The sequence below is a fragment of the Vipera ursinii genome (assembly GCF_947247035.1).
Source record: "Vipera ursinii genome assembly, chromosome: 1".
NCBI lineage: Eukaryota > Metazoa > Chordata > Lepidosauria > Squamata > Viperidae > Vipera > Vipera ursinii.
In genome coordinates this window covers 118,448,247-118,468,264 of record NC_139512.1, presented here as the reverse complement: position 1 = coordinate 118,468,264, position 20,018 = coordinate 118,448,247, and the positions used below count along the sequence as shown (strand labels likewise).

The following is a 20,018-nucleotide window of genomic DNA, read 5'->3' as shown; positions in this document are numbered from 1 at the left end:
GCAGGTTCCTTATAGTTCAGAGATTTGGTGGTATACAAATTTTAAAATAAATAAATGAACTATAAACTTGGATTCATTATTTTAAAAGAGAGTTTCTTATTAGTGCTTGCTTGACTAGAAAGTCTGCTACCGTCTCTTGGATATTCAGGATTTGCTTAGTGTTTTGTATTTCTAGGATTTGGGCAGAAATTTACAGCCCTTATAAATCCAGACCATTTTTCTTTTTGTAATTCCTGGAGCTGAGCTTGAGAGGATCTTGGCAACAGGCTAAGAACAATCTATAAGTAGTCCCTGACTTACAACTGTTCTTTAGTGACTGTTCAAAGTTACAACAGCACTAAAAATAGTGGCTCTGTCAGTCATTATTCCTCACACATGACTTTTGCAGCGTCCTCATGATCACATGATCAAAATTTGGGCATTTATTTATTTATTTATTTAATTCCATTTATATCCCGCCCTTCTCCGAAGACTCAGGGCGGCTTACAAGCTTGGCAGCTGGTATGTATTTATGATGGCTGCAGTATAATGGAGTAATGTAATTGCCATTTGCGATGTTCTCAGCCAGCTTCCGACAAGGAAACCCAATGGGAAAGCTGAATTTGTTTAACAACCATGTGATTCACATAACAACCGCAGTAATTCTCTCAACAACCATGCAAAAATGGTTGTAAAATTGGGCAGACTTACTGAACCACTGCTTTGCTTACCAATGGAAATTCTTGTCCCAATTGGGATCATAGTAGATTGAGCCAGTTGAGCCTGATCTGTGGCAGCTTACAGTATTATAAGATAAACAAAAAACAAAAACAGAAAACCTTTGGAAGAATGCCTCCATCAGTAGGTTAAACCCTCTTCCATCTATTATTTCCTGCAGCTCTTAAGAAATTTGGATATCTGAAGGCAAACCTCGGAATGAGAGATGTAATTTAAAAAAAAGGTTTTTCAGTGTGGGTGCTATTAATGGCCGCTTCGTTTAAAAATAAACAGAGCAGAAAGTTCTTCCAATTCATTTATTTGACTTGTGAAACAAACAGTACTCAGCAAATGAGAGAGCCAAGGAATCAATACTTTTACACTTTTCAAGCCTCCTCCTTGAAGCTTTTAAAGGAGACTGTCATTCAGTAGAAGTCTGATGTTGCCTCTGTCAGGATGAAGGACCTCAAACGCTCAGAAAAAGAGGGGAGTGGTAGAGAGAGAGAGAGAATTGTGCATGGCTCTTTCTTTGAGTGATTCCACCAGGAGACAGAAAGAAATAAAATTCTGATTACGGGGACCTACGTAAAGGCTACTTATATTATGTTGGGGATTCCGCTTTTTTTTACTTATTTGGCAAGCTTCAGGAGGCGTTGCAGATCAGGCTCAATACCGCTAGTGAGGAACTTGGAGCTGTAGCGCTTGAAAGGTTCTCCTTCAGGTCCCACCAGGAACTTCTCAAAGTTCCAGGAAATGTCGTAGCGATGCACAGGGCTCCACAGGATGAACTTTGGCTCCAACATGAAGCAGGAAGGATCATCATCTGGGTAAGGGAGTTTATCCTTCAGGTAGGCAAAGACAGGGTGGGTGTTGTTGCCATTCACCTCACACTTCCGGCAAAGAGTAAAATTGGGTTCAAACCCAGATCCGGGCCTCACATGTTTCAAGCTATGGAGGATCTCTTCATTTGTGCAGTTCTCCTGTTTGGGAGGAAGTAGAAAGCAGGATGAAAACTAAAACTTCCTGCACAGGGGACAAAGTTGGCCTCTCCCTTGCTTGAGGGCATCAGTGTAGAGTGTATTTTATACTGATTCTATCCTCAGATACAAGTTTCTTGCCCTGGGGTCCTTCAGGTAACCGCTGGGAAAGAAGTGAAACAACTGAGGTGGAATATCCTGAGATCAGGTCAGGGAAGAAAAAGTGATGAACTGTGTCAAAATTCTTTCCAACAAGGGCAAGGAAAGATGAGATGCACAACATTCTAGAACAGGGGTGTCAAACTCAATTTCATTGAGGGCCGCATCAGCATTGCAGTTGCCCTCAGGGGGCCGGGTGGGTATGGCCAGGGTGGGCGTGGCCTACTGGGTGGGTGTAGCTAAAGTGCTTATGGCCTACTGGGTGGGCATGGCCAGCTCTACATCATTTGCATCAAGGGTGCCTGTGGGGGCCGGGGCAGGAGTGGGACAGATCTGAGGGTCTCTGGCAGAAGGAGGGTCTCTGAGCCAGGGCCAAGGCAGTGGGGGCCGTTCCCTCACTGTTTCCAGGATGGCTTTGCGGGCCACATGAAACTACTTCGTGGGCCGGATCTGGCCCCCGGGCCTTGTGTTTGACATGTCTGTTCTAGAAGAAGCTTCTTAAAATTAGACATGGGCAGGGGTAGGCAATCTTGGCTCTTTTATGACTCGTGGACTTCAACTCCCAGAATTCATGAGCCATGCTGGCTCAGGAATTCTGGGAGTTGAAGTCCACGAGTCATAAAAGAGCCAAGGTTGCCTACCCCTGGACACGGGGATAAGTAATCCCAAACACTCAAGGTAGAGGATAAGTACACAAAAAAGATGTACTATAGGATAATATAGTTAAAGACTCAGATTCCCAGATTCGAGACTCAGCTCAGCCATGGATCTTGGTCAATGGAGCAGTCCCTAATTCTCAACCTACTTCCTGGGCAGTTCTGGGAATAAAATGGGTAATGGTATCTCCTTTCTCGCCAGGCATTCTGCCTTGAGCTCTCAGTAGAAAGGGAAGGTACAATGCCACGAAGGAACTAAATTGAGAAAATGGTGTTTGAAACAAATCTTTTCATTCAGCACATTGTAATTATTGCACTATTCATGAACGCTCACAACTGGAAATGGGGGAAGAATGCATTTATAGTATATAGGCCACAGATTCTTAGAAAGGGCAGGGGCTTCTACTGCAAACCACTGTGGGAAGGATTTGCCAACACTGAGAAACACTGTTTTTATTTATTTATTCATTTGTATCCCACTTTTATTATTTTTTTAGAAATAATTCAAGGCGGCAAACATGTCCAATGCACCATCCTCCTCCTATTTTCCCCACAACAACAACCATGTGAGTGAGTTGGGCTGAAAGAGAGTGACTGGCCCAAAGTCATCCAGCTGGCTTTTATTTCAGATTTTCTCTTGTGAGCATAGATGTCCACAATGTATGGTTAAAAAGAAAAAAGAGATGAGGGCGCACATAAAAAAAACAGATGGTAGCCACCATCTTGACTTTTTTGACCTACCCTGCAAACATCCTATGCTAATGGACAACTTTAAAATTGGTGTATTTCAACTCCCAGAATTCCCCAGCCATTATGCTTGCAACAAAGGAGCAAACTTTATCCCAACAGAAAGAAATAAGCAAGAACAAATTTTTCAGAGGATTTGTTGTGACTGGCAATAGAGATATTTATACAGAGAAGTTTTTTTTCCTGCTAGGTTCAAATTCCCAAATTGATTTTCGTGTAATCCAGGGGTCTTCAAACTTGGCCGTTTTATGACCTGTAGACTTTTATGCCTGGCTGAGGAATTCTGGGAGTTGAAGTCCACAAGTCATACAAGGGCCAAGTTTGAAGACCCCTGGTCTAATCTAAAGAGTTGTAGTTTGTTGTTTTCATTACCTGATTTTATCTTCATAGCCAGGGAGGCCTTGCAATATGTACTGTATATGCTTAAAATAAACAGTATTTTGGTTTTATTAAGCAATTGGAAATGATCCAGATATTTACTGTTATTCTAAGAAGTCTCCGATGGCAATTTTTTTTGTCAATTGCAAATCCTTCTGAAATTTTATACCTTACCTGGCATAAAATTATTAGTACTCAGTTCATGATATGAAGCTTTATTAAGTTATTGATTATTAATTATGTATCTTTTAAACTTTGGGGTTTGTTAGGCTTCTTGTGCATGCCTACAATTTTGGGCAAGAGGGATTCTGAACCTTTTGAAAGCAATAAGCCAGAGAAAAGGAAAAGATGCTGGAGGAATGAAAGAAGCTACATTGCATCAATTTTTTCTTGCTTGTGTAACCTCCACAATTTCCCCCGAATTGTGAAATCTATTTACATAGCCAACGTCATGAGAGGCTGGTTGCATCTTTTCAGACTAACTCATTGTTAAAAGGCACGTGCTTTCGTGAAAAGTGGCTCACTTCATCAGATGCACAGATTGGTTAAATTGATGTGGGATTTACTTAGGGGCAAAGCAGGGAACAGTAGGAAAAAGGGAGGCAAAGATGCGTCGATAATATTGATGCAGGTTACATGTGAGACGTATGACATGTATCTTATCAGTTAACCACTGTAATGTATTAAAAACACTGCTGTGCTTGTTGAGATTTTCAGAGACGTCCTGAAACTTTTTGAAGTTATGTGAGTTGAGCAAGAGACTGCTCAATATGCCTTTACACCTGAAGGAGTGTATGCAAATCAGCTGTTTGTTCTTAGGGAGATCACTGAGTAATGTTTACATGTTCATTCACTTATGCAGGTAGTCCTTAACTTACGATCACTTGTTAAACCAACCGTTTAATGCAACAGTTTTGAAGTTACAGTGGCACTGAAATAAATTACTTACAACTATCGCAGCATCCCCATGGTCACATGATCAAAATTCAGGTGCTTGATAATGCCTTGCATTTACCACAGTTGCAGTATCCTGGGTCATTTGATCCTCATTTTGGACCTTCCCGGCCACTTCAACAAGTAAAGTCAACTGGGGAATGCTGGATTCAGTTAACCAACCACCTATTAGGTGTTTCACTTAACAACTGCAGTGATTCGCTTAAGGACCGTGACTAAAATAGTTGTAAAATCGGGTGCAACTTTATTAACAACCCCCTTGCCTAGCAACAGAAATCCTCGACCCAACTGGGATTGTAAATCCAGGATTACCTGTATAGGATAAAGTGAATAGGCAGGAACTATGGAATATTTTGCATATGTATGCAGTTGAATGCAACAAGAATAGCATGTGGTAAAAGTAATGCGTGTGTGAGAACGGAATGATTAGACAATGGTTCAACACTGAACAGACAAGGATATGTGAAAACCCTTGATTCTTTAATGTATTTATGGACAATTGGCATTGTGACAAGTACATAAGAAATGCTGGTGACATTATGGGATAGGAATATATAGATAGCCCTTGCTTGACAACCCCAGTAGGGGCCAAAATTTCTGTCACTGACCAAAGTAGTCAGGTGAAAAAAAATCACATGAGTGCACCACTTAACGTTCTGGTAGTACTGGTTGCGATCATCAGGCAAGGACTGTACTGTCACTAGGCAAAGACCACATGCGCCCCTTGCCCTACTGCATATGTCTCTGCTTCAACTACCCCCTCCCCCACCTCTACCCTTTTGACCACCTTGTGCTCCACCACTGCTGCCTACTTCTTACACATTGACAGGGAGGCCTTGTGTGGAATGGAGAAGGGCTGGCACTCAGCCAGGTACACCTGCTCAGCAGTGGAAGAGTTGTCAGCATTGTCATAACTTCCAAGTAGTAGATGAACAAATAATAAATAGTTAAGTGGGGATTACCTATATCTGTACTTTTGGATGCAGATAATGCTGCATTGCTGGTTTAGAACTTTAATGATTTGCAGTGAATACTAGATAGATTAATACAAGGAGAATTAATTGGAAAATTAACGCCTCATAAAAAGGATAATTATGTTTGAGAGAGAAAAGAGTGAATGGTTGCAAACTATATATACGCAGTGAAAAACTACAGGCAGTAGGTGTATCATTGATAGACCATATACTAAAGCTAGGGAAATGGAGAAACTTTAACATCTATAAATGCTGCTAGAAAGGTATTGGTAGCTTTGGTCTATTGTGATTAATGTTGAAAGAAGACTATGCTTTTGCCTACTTTATTATATGGAAATGAAAATTAGGAATGCCAGAACAAGCATAAAAGTTAAATGAGGTGGAATAGATTGTTTGCGTTAAAACGCAACAGAGAGGGTGATTAATTAATGAGAATTGAATACAAAAGTACACGACCAACATGAAAGATTTTAACATGGTTTAGTCATTTAAAGAGAATAAATAAGGACTGAGTTGCAAAACTAATGCAAGAAGGAAAAGTGAATGGGTTAAGAAAAACGGGAAGGCCAAGAAAGTTGTGGTTAGATGGAATTGGTACGATCCAAAAGAAGAAAAGAGAAAGGCGAGAAGTTTAAGGGATAAAACACAGCATCAAATTGATATATGAGTTTGGTGGAAATGAGAATAGCTTCAAGAGTAGGATTTCTTATTGATACAAATTAATTTCCTTTTTTCTCTTATTCCCTTAATGATCAAATGTCTAATAATTCTTTAACTTCTCATTATTCAAATTGCCCATGTTTATCCATGTATTCTCTGTCTATCCTTTTCCTTATAACAGCAAATCCCCCACAGTGCCAGATTCCCTTAAGTTCAACCCAACATGGGAATTGAAATCAACCACATTTCATGGACACAAAATTGGAAAAGGTTGCCTGAGATTATTTGGTTCAAGAGTGATATTCAGAGGAGTAAGGTTAACCAAAATTATAATTTGATCTTATTTGAATAATACACATTTTAAATAGCACTTTCTTTGCTCTTAGCAGAACTCTCCTTTCAGAAACAGGGAAAATGTTTTGAAAACCCCATATTTGTGTAAAAGAGCATACTCTTTTCTAAATAGCAGAGGCAGCACATTGTCTGCTTGATTAATGAACTTTGCATTGCATTCTAGAGCATCTTGTTGCTCTCTTTTAACAACGTATTAAACATAATTCTCTGTCTACCACCTGACTCTTTCAGATGAGAAAAATCCCAGCAAGGGGAAATGAATATGTCAATTATAGAATACATGTGTTATCGCATCTCCTTATTGTATATAGTTTCTGCCTTTCCCAGCTCCCAATTAATGAGTATAGGATAAAAAACCTGGTTTCTAAAAACGTAAGAACTCAAGAAAAATGATTTCACAATGGAAGAGAAACGGATTTTGTAGTTGCAGAAGAAAAAGCCACTTACTGTCACAAAAAGTCATGAACTAAGTCATGAATTAAGGGACTTACCTGATAACCAAACTGATTGCAAGGAAAACCCAGGACAACCAGCCTTCGCGGGTATTTGCTCTGCAGCTGATTCATCTGGGTGTAATCCCTCACTGTGGTGGTTCAGAAAGAAGCCACGTTCTCTATCAAAACCACTCTTCCCCTGAAATTGTTGAAATCCACTTTCTCCCCTTGGAGATCAGTGGCATTGAGATCATAGAAAGATTTGGCTATGGGAGTCATCAGTGTGTAGTAAGTAGACCAAATGCACCAAAAGGACAGCAACGTGAGATGCTTGCAGAAACGGCTATCTGCTTCAAATGCTGTTCTGTACACTCATGTGCTTGGTTGCACCCAAGCAGCCTTTCTTCATAGGATAGTCTGCAGAGAGTGGAGCCCCTCCTGGTTACTCATCTAGCTCTTTCCTGATTGGGAACAAAGCAGCAGGTCAGGGTGATATCAGTTCTACTGCAATCTAAGCCATTGTGATACTTTGGACAATCCTCAATAATTCATGCTGCTTACAACAAAAACAGATCCATGGGGTCCATGAGATGCAACAACTTTTTCCTTTTTAAGTTTTCCGAAGAAAAGTGGAAATCAAGAAAAAATGGGCTGCCTTTTTAAAGCCATATAAGTTACTGTATGGATAGACAGCTAGGACTTTTATCCTAGTTCTTCTACCTTTGGCTCAAGAGGTGGCAACCTGGAGTTCAACATTCTTAGAAGATACTATTTGAGACTATAAACAAAAAAAAAAGCATGGTTGCGTGAGAGGCACTGCTTCTGAGGGCACTGAGTAGACTTGGGTTGATAGAAATCCAGAATGCTGGACATTTAGGGGTAGCCAAAGAAAGCAGATTCTGGAACAAGATTATTTCTTAGTGAGAACATCTCTTTTTATGAATATATGTGGGAGCCATTCTCGAGGTTGTTCTGAGGAACCACTCCATTAGAAACTGCTGAAAAATATCTATGAAGTGTTTCATAATAGTCTCATTTTTCTTGGCCTTCCTACATAAGTAGGAATAAAGAACTTGCATGTCCCATATGACTGAAATTATTTAAAGGGAAAAATAAAAATAAAATAAAACAGCTTCTTTATGACAAAACATGTCCTTGATATGGACAGCCAATCAATCTCCTGCAGGGCCATCCAGCCACTTGATAGGCATCAACAATTACTAGCCATATGGATACAGCTATAAACCATTCGTTACGGACGCGGTGGCTCAGTGGGTTAGGACGCTGAGCTTGTCGATCAGAAGGACGGCAGTTTGGCGGGTCGAATCCCGAGTGCCACGTTAACAGAGTGAGCGCCTGTTACTCGTTCCAGCTTCTGCCAACCTAGCAGTTCGAAAGCACGTAAAAATGCAAATAGAAAAATAGGGACCACTACGGTGGGAAGGTAACAGCGTTCCGTGCGCCTTTGGCGTCTAGTCATGCCGGCCACATGACCACGGAGACGTCCTTGGACAAACGCTGGCTCTTCAGCTTTGAAACGGAGATGAGCACCGGCCCCTAGAGTCGGAAATGACTAGCACGCATGTGCGCAGGAACCTTTACCTTTAATAAACCATTTATGACAGATATCTGTTCATTCTGCATTCAAAAACAAAATGTTTTAGTGAAAAAGATTAAAATATTTGTTTACATCTGTTGTTATCTTCTTATGGAAAGAAGATTTATATATATATATATATATATATATATATATATATATATATATATTCCATGTACAGTTCTTATTTATATATTTTCAATAAACTGAAAACGGATGGTGAGCTTCCTTAAATTGAAGACTGAGACTTGCCCTGTTCTGAGAATTGCAACACATCTGAACAGAAAAATGACACATCCTCTTTTCTAGCCAGATAGTGGGAACCCTTCTGCTTTTCCTGGCACAAGGACATGCACTGAATTATTAACCATTGGATCAGATTCCCGGAGAGCTCAGGCAGGGAGAGGGAAGGCATGTAACCAGAGCCCAGTAATTGGATATGATTTTCTAAAGAGGGAAGAAAGCAAACTCGTATTAATGCAAGTTCCACCAGTGCCGAGAGACAAGCATTCTGAGAACATGAGGACAAAGGGCCGTTTTGCCCAAATACCACTTGCATCCACAACAGTTGTTGAGTTCACATATTGTGCTAAGTGTTTGCTTCAGTAATGGTTCATATAGCAAACCATAATGGCCTGCTCGTTGCCAAACTATTAAGCCATAAACCAGATTTTAAAATTCCTACCAAAATAAATGTCATAACCCTTAACAGCAGCCTTCACTTCTCCTAGGGTCAGGCGCTCATTTTTCTTGTACATATCTAGCTTCTGTGAATCACTCCGGATCATACTTTAACTAAGAGAAGGCTGAGACTCCTCCAAGGTAGCAATAAATCTCCTACTGTATAGACCACAGGTCTGCAACCCATGGCTCCGGAGCCGCATGTGGCTCTTTCAGCCGTCTCCTGCGGCTCCCAGTCCTCTGCCATGTGCAGTCAAAAAAAAAAGTGGGACTAAAAAAGTTCAACCAATCAATTCAAATATGCAGGGTAGGTGCATATCTCGCCTTGGCTTCACTCTTCAGTCAAACCCTGTTCTGCGCATGCACGCATGTATGCACATGTGCACACATTTTTTGCGGCTCCCAGTTTTTCCTTTTCTGAGGGAACTGGTTCTGAGTGGCTCTTTCACTGTTTCAGGTTGCTGACCCCTGGTATAGACTGTACAGTTACATTTACAAAATGCGAAGTACTGACATGATTCAAGGGTGGATGTCATTCATTTCAGTCATTCAACTTCTGGCAGGCGTAGTTTAAATGGGGAGAACATATTTCTTTCTGCAATGTATTCTTTTTAAACAACCGTGCTGGAAACAGGTGTCTTAATCCAAAACACTTTCAATCCTTGGTGCTCAGACATTTGAGCATTAGCTTAATCCTTACGCAGTGGCTCAGTGGGTTAGGACGCTGAGCTTGTCGATCAGAAGGTCGGCAGTTTAGCGGATTGAATCCCGAGTGCCGCGTAACAGAGTGAGCGCCTGTTACTCGTCCCAGCTTCTGCCAACCTAGCAGTTCAAAAGCACGTAAAAATTCAAGTAGAAAAATAGGGACCACTACAGTGGGAAGGTAACAGCGCTCCGTGCGCCTTTGGTGTCTAGTCATGCCGGCCACATGACCATGGAGACGTCCTCAGACAAGCGCTGGCTCTTCGGCTTTGAAATGGAGATGAGCACCGGCCCCTAGAGTTGGAAATGACTAGCACGCATGTGCGGGGGAACCTTTACCCTTACCTAATCCTTATGGGCTCCTGAACAAGGATCATTGTATTGTTTAAGTTGTACTGATGCATGAACCTGGCTTCCTCACTTCCAAACAGAGTTTTCTTTTGGTTCATCTCTTATGTGAAACAACCCATTTGTGGTATGAATTAAAAACAAAACCAAATGGTATTATGCATCACTATCCAAAATACAGTAGGGAAGGTTTGCAGCTTCATCTCCCTGTGCTTCAAGTCAGAACTCCCAGAACTAAATTCCATTCTTAGTGGCCTCCAGAAGATGGTTTGTTTTTAAGAAATGCATTTGAAATGGGAAATTGCTAGACAGATGAGAAGACTAATCACACTACACATTTAATTAAATATTTGTAAGTGAATTAGGTTTAGTTCAGCTCTCCCCACTACATTAGGGAACACATACAACTGAAAGATGAAGTGCAGCCCTTGAACTAGAAAGTATTACAGACACCTGCTCTGAATGAAGTTCTCATCATATAAGTATTGGATTAATTTGCTTGTAAGGAAATACGAAAGCCACCAACTACTTTAAGGATCTTTATTTGTAAATGTTTTGTTAATTTGTTGTTTAAAGTAATGAATTACAATGACAGGTTATACAAGGAAACCCAGTCAGAGTGCCAAGTTCACAAAGTGCAGACACAGCAGAGGATTCAGAAAGTTGTACATTTGGCTGGATCCCATGACAAATTATGTGCAACTCTTTCTGCTACAGGCAGAAAAGTTCCTATGGCCCATGACTTGCAGGACAGAAGGAGCCTCAGAATACTGGATATATTACCTTTTTCAGAAACCAGCCCATTTCCCTTCCCAGGTACTGGCCTGAAACCCACTTTCATTCTAATTAAACCCCCTCCCCCAAATATTCATATTGAGTGGGATATGTTTGCTTTCAACAAGTTGTCAACAACTCAGATTGCAGTTTTCCAAACCAGGGATTGGAAACCAGGCTGGCTAGGGTTGATGGGCTTTGTATTCCCATCAAGCGACACCTGGTTACCTACAACTGTCCAGATGCTAAAAACATAACTTAGTTTGCTCAGGGTTGCAAACTAGAAATTTCACCAACAGTTGAGTGAAATTGGTGAAATTTAGGTAATGAGAACTCACCTACTTCCATCAATGGGCAAAAAGCTTCATGCGCTCCTTTCTCTCGTCTCACTTTCAGAACTTACAGAATTTAATGTGGGGTCAATTATGTGCATTGATAGCAGCATCAGCAGCTATGCTCTCACTTCCTAAATAGAGCAAGCAGATCAACATGCTGCTAAATTGCAACAGGCAGAAAAGGCTACTGGGGCCATTCCACGGATCTCCCCAAGGACCAATGCTCTTATTTCCATGAGAGCTTGAAGAACTTGGGTCTTCAAAGCTTTGGCAACTTGAAGTGCTACACAATCCCTTCAGTGACATAGCTCTCCTTCGTAATTTTAGGCAGGCCTTCTTGAAATTAATGAACTGCAAGTTTTAAAGAACTGGGAACTGCTTTACATCTTTTAGTAACCAGCTAGGTAGACACTATCTGGTTTTTTGCTTTGCTTTAATTCCTATCTCAAACTGTACTGGGCACGTCATCCCACATAACCTTTCCATAGTAGAGATTTAGAAGCAGTCTTTAAAAACTGCCAATTGTACTCACCAAGGATAAACCTTGTTCGCCATCAAGGCAGGAAAGAATTGGGCGGGGGAAGGATAGTCATCAGGCCTTGGGCAGTGAGCACATATGAACTGGCCTTCAGCCTTCATTTAACTTTTCAAACTCATTATATAGACAAAAGCAACTAAGAGCAAATAATGCTCCAAAGAAGTAGCCCAGTTACGTTTGGGCTTTGAAAAAGATACATTAAAATAATAATTTTAAAAAATGCTTTTTCTTCAGTCTGTCCCATTTTCTTCGATCTTTTCCTTTTTCCTCTGCCACGACAGAATTCTAGGTTCTCAGACCCTATTAAATATAACCTGACCTTTACAACATACTTTGGGTCCTAATACAGCTACAATAAATTAATAGCTATGTGTATGTCTGTGTCTACAATTTCTCAAGTATCAAACTAGTTCTGGCAAGAAGTAGTTCCCCTGTGAAAGCAGCAAGTATTAATCTTGTAGCCTCCCTCAGCAATCTGTAGCACAAGAGTCCTTCTGCCAGTAACAGGCACCGTTGGGTAGAATATCAGAGTTTCCACTTATTGTAATGGCTTGATACCCGTTCAAATCCATCCAACCCAAAGAAAGAGGTCAAACTAGCTATTTGAAAATAACACTTGCAAGAGCTTTTTCAGAGCTCCAAGACCCTCTACTTTTCAGGGATATTGGAGAGGGGGATTTATGACCCTCCAGGAACTGAACTGTCCAAGTAATCTCAGGTGGCATAAACAGGGAGGCTTAAAACTCCTGTTCAGTAACCCCTAGAAGACCTCGGGTTCCTTGTTCTTGACTTACGTCATGTCAACCAGCGTTATTTCCACGCTATGGCATTCTCACTGTTCCCGTCTTTCCCTACTTGATACTGCTTCCCCCTTTCCTTGCTAGAGCAAGACAGTCAATTCCAATATACAGAAGAAGGAAAAGAGCAAAGGAATATAGCTTTTGTTAGAAAGGGACAGTTTATCTAGCAGGAACTACCACAATATCCATTTGGAATGGACCGAAAGGCTTTGGCTAGTCATATGCTAAAGGCCAAGTAAAGAAAGACTCTCAAACTATCATTCCACATCACCCAAAGCCTCCAGTAAACACCTGCCCTTTGTGGAATATCAGCTAAGGTCCATTTCTAGTACATATATAAGAAGAGAGGTATCTTAGCAGCTCCATGGTTTTGGCACACAAGAAACTGCTACCCTGGAACAGGTGGATTATAGAGTACCAGGCATGCCACTGAATGTGTTAGGCTTCCCCCCCGCCAAGCAAGTAAATGCCAAGACAAGAGGGCAATGCTGGTGCAACATGCAGAGGGGCTGGTTTTAGTCTGTTGTAACTTAGCATGTTAGGTGGCACATGGCAAAAGTCTCCCCGCCCTCCAAACGTACTAGACTAAATTTCAGGAGCTTGCAGAGAAAATTCTAAAGAGAGGACATAAATGGGTTTAGAGCAAGCTTCTTACAAGTTAGACCTTGAAAGCAAGAAATGACAAAAAAGTTCTGATGTACAGATCACAGAACCTGTTCCTTGATCAGAGCTCCAGCAGATGGTGGGGAAATCATTCAAAGGAAACAATCAAAGCCAGACCTGGACACAAGCCAGAGAGAGCGGAATTTTTGCTTCCGCTGGTCCAGATTAACAAGTAGATACCTGATTGACTGAGGTCCTCCAAAAATACACAGAATCGAAAGGTTCCTATAAGTTTTGGAGTTAATCACAGGAAAGGGTCTTCCTGATTGCCCTTTAACAGAGAGCTCTAATGTAGTCTAGAATGAAAATCTAGCCTTGGAAGAGGCAAACCTTGTTAACAGCTAAAGGTGCAAATTTACCCATATGTTCCCTTTTCTTTAGGGACAGGTTCTCTCCTATTCCCAGTGCTGCAGCTTAGTAGAACAAGAGGTCTTTTTTTTGTTTTTTTGGCTGAGATGAATTTCAGGGAACCCAGTATCAGAAATAGGAAGACTGCACCTGAAGCAGCTGGAAAGCCCCAAGCGCAGTGCTGCACAAACATTTGGACAATCCAGAAATGGGATGGCAAAGCACGTGGAGGAAAAGAGCCATCTACAGGCCTGCTATAGAGGACATGGCTGGAGGACCGTGAATGGGGGGGGGGGGAGAGAGAGAGAGAGAGAGAGAGAGACTCCTTCTACTCTTAGGGAGCAAGGCCTAGCCCCAGGCAGGCTACCCCACAGAAATAGGCAAGGCTTCAGAGAATCTGGATGCAAATGAATTATTGGACAAGCCTCAGCCATGACCGCTAACCACAGCTCTCCCATGAAGACAGCAGGATCACGTTCTGCACATTGTGAGCCATCTGAAGGTATTTGGATCCAGGGAGTTTGAGGGCAACAGAAACTACCAATCTAGGAAAAACACCAGGAAATGCAGAGAGGATCCCACAGGGCAGATGGCGGGCAAACAGGCAACCAAAGACAAGAGGGATAGAGTACAGTGGGTCAGCCCTCTCTAAGTGGCAACTTTTCTACCTGCACTGGGGGTGTGGGGAAAAAGGATGCTGGGAGGCTTTCAACACCAGCAGGTTTTGGGAGAATGCTCTGAGCCCTCCGGCTTGCTTGCTTCTTCTTCCAGCTCGACCACATTCAGTTCATCAGCTGCATACGTGCGGAGTCCTTCCAGTTCTTTCTTGTGAGCCTGCAGGACCAGCTCTGTCAGACGGGTGAAAGACTGAAAAAGAAGGGCAACCAAGAGGTGTTTTTTTTTAAAAAAAAACTTTTTATTTATTGCTAGATTTTTATCCTGCCTTTATTTCTTTACTCAAGGCAGAGAACACACCTAATATTCCTTCCTCCTCCTGTTTTTTTCCACATCAACCCTGTGAGTTGGGTTGGGCTGATGAGAGTGTGACTGGCCCAAAGTCACCCAGTTGGCTTTCATGCCGAAGACAGAACTAGAATTCAGAGTCTCCTGGTTTCTAGACCAAACTGCAATCTGGGTGACTGTGGATGTTTAGAAATAAATGAATTTGCTACTTAAGCTAGGTAGGACCAAGTCACCTACTTGGAGCACCCATTTTAGACTCAAACATACTTAAGAGTTCCTTTTTTCATACTGTATACATCAATATTTTATAATGTATTATACATGTATTTTGTCTTTTCCTTCTCAAAAGGAAGGCAGGCTTTGTACCATTTATGGTGGATGTGTGACAAAGCAAGAAAATATTGGATCAGGATTTACGTATATGTTAATACAGAAAATTCTTAAAATGAATATAGAAAGAAAACCAGAGACTTTTCTTTTGGGGCTAATGGACAAAAACTTGGAAAAAAATATGGAACCTCGATGTTCTATATGTTGACAGCAGCAAGAGTACTCTACGCTCAGAAATGGAAGACCACATCGATTCCTACAACAGAGGAATGAGTGCAAAAACTGGTGAAATTAGCAGAGATGGCTAAATTGACTAGACTGATTATACAAATACTTTTATTGATACGTAGAAACAACTTCAGGACTTCGTGCTTGAGGTGGGGGAAAAAAGGAAACTTTGGTTTTGGGCTTTACCGATTAGCTAGATTTGATGTTATTGAAACATTAGTTTATATTATTTTGTAAAAGTAAAAAGTTGAGGTTTGATATTGATATTCTATTTTACTGCACCAAAGGAAGTTGAAAGACAATGCCTTTTTTTCCTCTTCCTTCCCTCACTTTTCTGTTCCCTTTTCCCTTCCCTATCTTTTCTGCTATTTACTTTTGTATTTTCATTGTATTGTATATTATAAACTAATAAAACTTATATGTAGAACAAAAGGAAGGAAGGAATAAAGGAAGGAAGGAAGGAAGGAAGAAAAGAAAAGAAAAAAAGAAAAGAAAAGAAAAGAAAAAAAAGAGTTATAATTGGAAGACAACGTTGTCTTGGTGTTCATTAAATTTTAGTGACCCCAAATTCTTACCTCTTTGATGTTCAAGTTGGTACAGGCACTTGTTTCATAGAAATCCATGCCATATTCCTTAGCTAGCTGAAAGACAAAATAACAGTGACTGACATATAAACGCAATGAGGGCTAGTATATTTTTCTACTACTATCTTCAAATCTACCTTTCCACCTCTTATTTCACCTCCAAATCTAAGAAAGCTACTTATGGAAGGTAAGAACAATATTCTCCCACAGCTTGTACTGTTATGTTATTAATGTATGGTTAGAAAACTGGCTGATCAAGATCTCAGATACAGACCTCAATTCATTTTTAATAAAACAATGATTCACCCAGTTTAAAACAAAATATATACAAGATCTATATAGAAAAGATAGCAGGTTCCTGATTTCATTTCTATAGACTTGTATATCATGACGTTAAATTGCCTTCCATTGCTTTTATTTGATGGTTCTCACCCACATAAAATATACCTACATATTTAAGTATGATGAGGGCTTCATATAGAAGCTGTGAGAAAAATATTCCTTACATGCTAATTTTCCATGAGGAGGGAAGTTCTTTTGTATAGAATGTCATTTACTGCCTCGAGCTGCTTGCACTAATGCAGCTCAGCTGACAGGCTACTCCATCACCCTGATAAATGTTTGGCTTCTATAACTGGGCCTGCCTATGATTTTTACCTGGAGGCCTTGCTCTCGGCCCACCTGCCTCTTCTGCTCTTCATCTGCTTTATTCCCAATAAGGATCTTCTGGACACCATCTGGAGCATACTGGAAAGGATATGAAAGTCTTTAGTCCTTTTCTATCTGCATAGCTAAGTAAGAACTGAGCTGAAAAGTACGTATTGCTCATTTTTATTTATTGCCATTCTTGTGCTTTGCGTACAGAGGGCAGCACATTATTTCAGTGAAAGGGGAGCAGAACATAAAAGGTCTCTCAAGTTATCGTCTACACTACACTGATTTGCTACACCGGGTGACAATTATGTGGCCAATCCTGAGGCAAAATGGAAAATATATTACAAGCTATGCTTGTACACCTTTAGAAAATATTTCCTCAGGGAAAAAGTCGGAGAACATCCCTCTGTGCAGAAACAGTCAGATATTCCTTGATTTATGACCGGTTACTTAGTAACCGTTTGAGGTTACAATGGATCTCTCTAGGAGTACTTATGACCAGAATTCAAAGTTCTGATGGTCTCCTCCCAAAGGTCATGTGACCGCACTTCAGGTGCTCTCAACACCGAGGCTGCATTTATAGCTGTTTGCAGCATCCCAGTCATGTGACCACGTTATACAACGGCTTTGCCAAAACCCAGTATTTACTTATGGTTTTTGGCAAAGCTGCCCCACAGTGAGCCACTGGTTTGTTAAATGACCACAGTTTGATTTACGATTGTGGCATCTGCTTTACAACTGTGATGTTTTCTTAACAACAGTTGCAAGAAAGTTCATAAAATCGGATCATTCACTTGGGTGATCCGATTTACGATCATCACGAGTTATGACCATGGTGGCAGGATTCATTGCAGCTGTAACTTGAGGATTACCTGCATAGCCATTTGGCCACAACATTCCCCAGCAAACCTCCCCCAGCAAATTTGCCAACAGCAAGGGAATGTTTCTGCTTACTTCGTCCACATCGCTGGCCCATTTCATTATGTGCTGATATGAGCGCTCACTGCTAATGTCGTAAACCAAAAATATCCCCTGCAAAGAGAACCAGGTAAGGGAGCAAAAGAAATGTAAGCATCACACAAAGTGAAAAGGAAAAGGGACCTTTACTCAGAGGAAAATAAATAAATTAGGTCACGTCCTAGTATTTATCTCAGAAAACGAGCACAAGAAAGCATTTGGAGAATGATACATTAATATAGATGGTAATGGAGCCAGTTTGAGGCAGCGGGTTAGAAACCGGGAGACGTTGAGTTCTAGTCTCACCTTAGCTATGAAACCAGGTGGGTGATTTAGAGTAATCACTCTCAGTCCTAGGAAGAAATCAAGAGCAAATCATTTCTGAAAATCTTGCCAAGAAAACTGCAGGGACTAGTCCAGGTAGGAGTTGTCAGGAGTCAACACTGACTCAAAGACATGTGTGTGCACACATACACACACACATATGCATGCGCTTAATATTATCTACTGTCCTTTCAATGGATTAGAGTGGTAGTGCAGGAATATGTTTAACTATATACTGCATTAGGGACTGGACAGGATAGTCAAATGGTCATTGATACATACTATATTTCTCAAGCCCATCTCCCAAATCTTCCCCAGAGCCTCTCAGCCTTTCTCCTAACATTCTAAAATTATATATGCTATTAGTTTGCAGTGAGAAAAATGCAAACAGGTCTGGCTGGCTACAGAAATACCCAGAACCTATTGTGAGACTACTCTGGTGCTCCAGCAACATCATTCTGGAAGAGAAAGAAAAAAACCCACAGAGCTATAATGTGTGTGTGTGGGGGGGGGGGGGATTTCCCAGGATCCATGCATTAAAAAAAGTGCATTTATGTTAGAAAACATAATAAACAGAGAAATTATATTGCAATTTCTAGTGTACAAATTACACTGCGATACTGTAGTTTTTCCACACACTTCCATGTTTCATCTATACTTTTAGCCAAAAATATCAAACCTGGGCACGTCTGTAGTACTGTTTAGTGATGGTTTGGTATCGTTCCTGGCCTGCAGTGTCCCTGGAACAGAAGCAGATGTTATTGTGGTGAGTGGAAACCTCACTTTTTGTGGGTAATACATTTATGGCATGAAGTCAAATGCAGCATCCTACTGATAGAAAGCTCAGCCTCAAAACTTCCCACAGATTTCAGGAAGAAAAGCACAACAGCTCAGCAAAGTTAGGAATAATTTATTCTGTTGTCTTATTTATGGAATTTATATGCTGTTCCAAGCCAGTGTGCAAGAAGAATTAAAAGGGAGAAGATTTATCACAGCAATAAAAGCATTAACATATTTAAGCACTGCTTATACACCTACTGTAGTAGGAGCCAAATTATAAAGATGCTGAAATTTCTGAAACTCTGAGATAATGGGGATCGGTTCCCTATCTAAAGGAAGCAATGTCATGGAAGAAGGTTGGTTTCAGAGATGTCATTGTATGGCATGTTTTAAAACATCAGAGAACAAAGAGAAAACCGAAAGGAAGCAACAGATGGAAAGCATGTTATCTTGACAAAGCTTTATCAATGCATCCTGTTTATCCACTCCAAATTCTTCTCAAAAATCAACACATCTGTTTGCGTGCAGCTTTGCAGAACTTCTTTGTTTTTAGATTCTAAGAGACAAATGTGCCTGAGAAACCAACTGGCTTAAAAAGCAGTGTGAAGATTCTCTGTAAGTACATAGATAGGCAATGGGGTTGGCCCAAGGACCGGAGCAACCAGGATGTCAAGGTTGGTGTACACTTGGAGACCACCAAACAGAGGGAGGGGGAGAGATATGCAAACTGCCAGAGTAGCTTGAAGAAAAATGCAGACAGAGTTAGTTTGACCAATCTTGCTTTAAGTCTGTTTGAAACACTGGTGATCTATTTCTAAGCTTTAATGTTAAAATAACCCCCAAGAAGCTTTTTTTTACAAAAGAAATGGTGGTGAAGCCGGACCGGTGGACATATGGTAAAATAGTATCTTTCAATTCTGGAGACCCCATCCTCAAGTCTAGGAAAGAATTAGAATTAGAAGGTCACACTTGTCACTGGTTTACATATCAAAAAATGAAGGGAAGATTTAAACTAGACAAAAAAGGCCATGGTTTTGAGTTTGCTAAAAATGAATTGGAAATCCTACTATGTGGTAGTGATGATCAGATAATTGCCAAGGTCTATAAAACATTATTAAAATTGAATTTGGAAAATGAACATGTAAAACACAGTATGATCCAGTGGGCAAGGAATTTGGGGTATAATGTGATGTTTGAACAATGGGAGAATACATGGATAAAAGGATTAAAATTCACATTAAATTATAAAATGATGTATTGTTGGTATGGAGACGGCCTCGGACAAGCGCTGGCTCTTCGGCTTTGAAACGGAGATGAGCATCGGCCCCTAGAGTCAGAAACGACTAGCATGCATGTGCGGGGGAACCTTTACCTTTACCTATTGTTGGTATTTAACACCAGATAAGTTATCTGTCAAGCAATA

General features: G+C 40.8%; 2 protein-coding genes across 3 annotated transcripts in view; both read right to left on the bottom strand.

Annotated features, from left to right (window-relative positions):
• Window positions 1–561: 561 nt before the first annotated feature.
• Window positions 562–7,268, bottom strand: GPX2 (glutathione peroxidase 2; the record flags this gene model as incomplete). The annotated part of the gene is made up of 2 exons (XM_083366733.1): window positions 562–1,676; window positions 7,047–7,268. The coding sequence occupies 2 exons, from the start codon at window positions 7,266–7,268 to the stop codon at window positions 1,326–1,328; spliced, it is 573 nt and encodes a 190-aa protein (XP_083222859.1). The 3' UTR covers window positions 562–1,325.
• RAB15 (RAB15, member RAS oncogene family) overlaps window positions 1,520–20,018 on the bottom strand; it is a gene marked incomplete at its 5' end in the record, with an annotated part of 33,788 nt that continues 15,289 nt past the window's right edge. Inside the window, 6 exons of one of the 2 annotated variants that reach the window (XM_083366705.1) lie at window positions 1,520–1,676; window positions 14,444–14,642; window positions 15,872–15,937; window positions 16,538–16,627; window positions 17,489–17,566; window positions 18,495–18,555. In XM_083366705.1, coding sequence (XP_083222831.1) covers window positions 14,484–14,642; window positions 15,872–15,937; window positions 16,538–16,627; window positions 17,489–17,566; window positions 18,495–18,555 — 454 coding nt within the window. In that variant the 3' untranslated portion in view covers window positions 1,520–1,676; window positions 14,444–14,483. Of the gene's footprint in view, window positions 1,677–14,132; window positions 14,643–15,871; window positions 15,938–16,537; window positions 16,628–17,488; window positions 17,567–18,494; window positions 18,556–20,018 lie in introns of those variants that run through there. The other variant, XM_083366704.1, reaches the window with a different exon arrangement.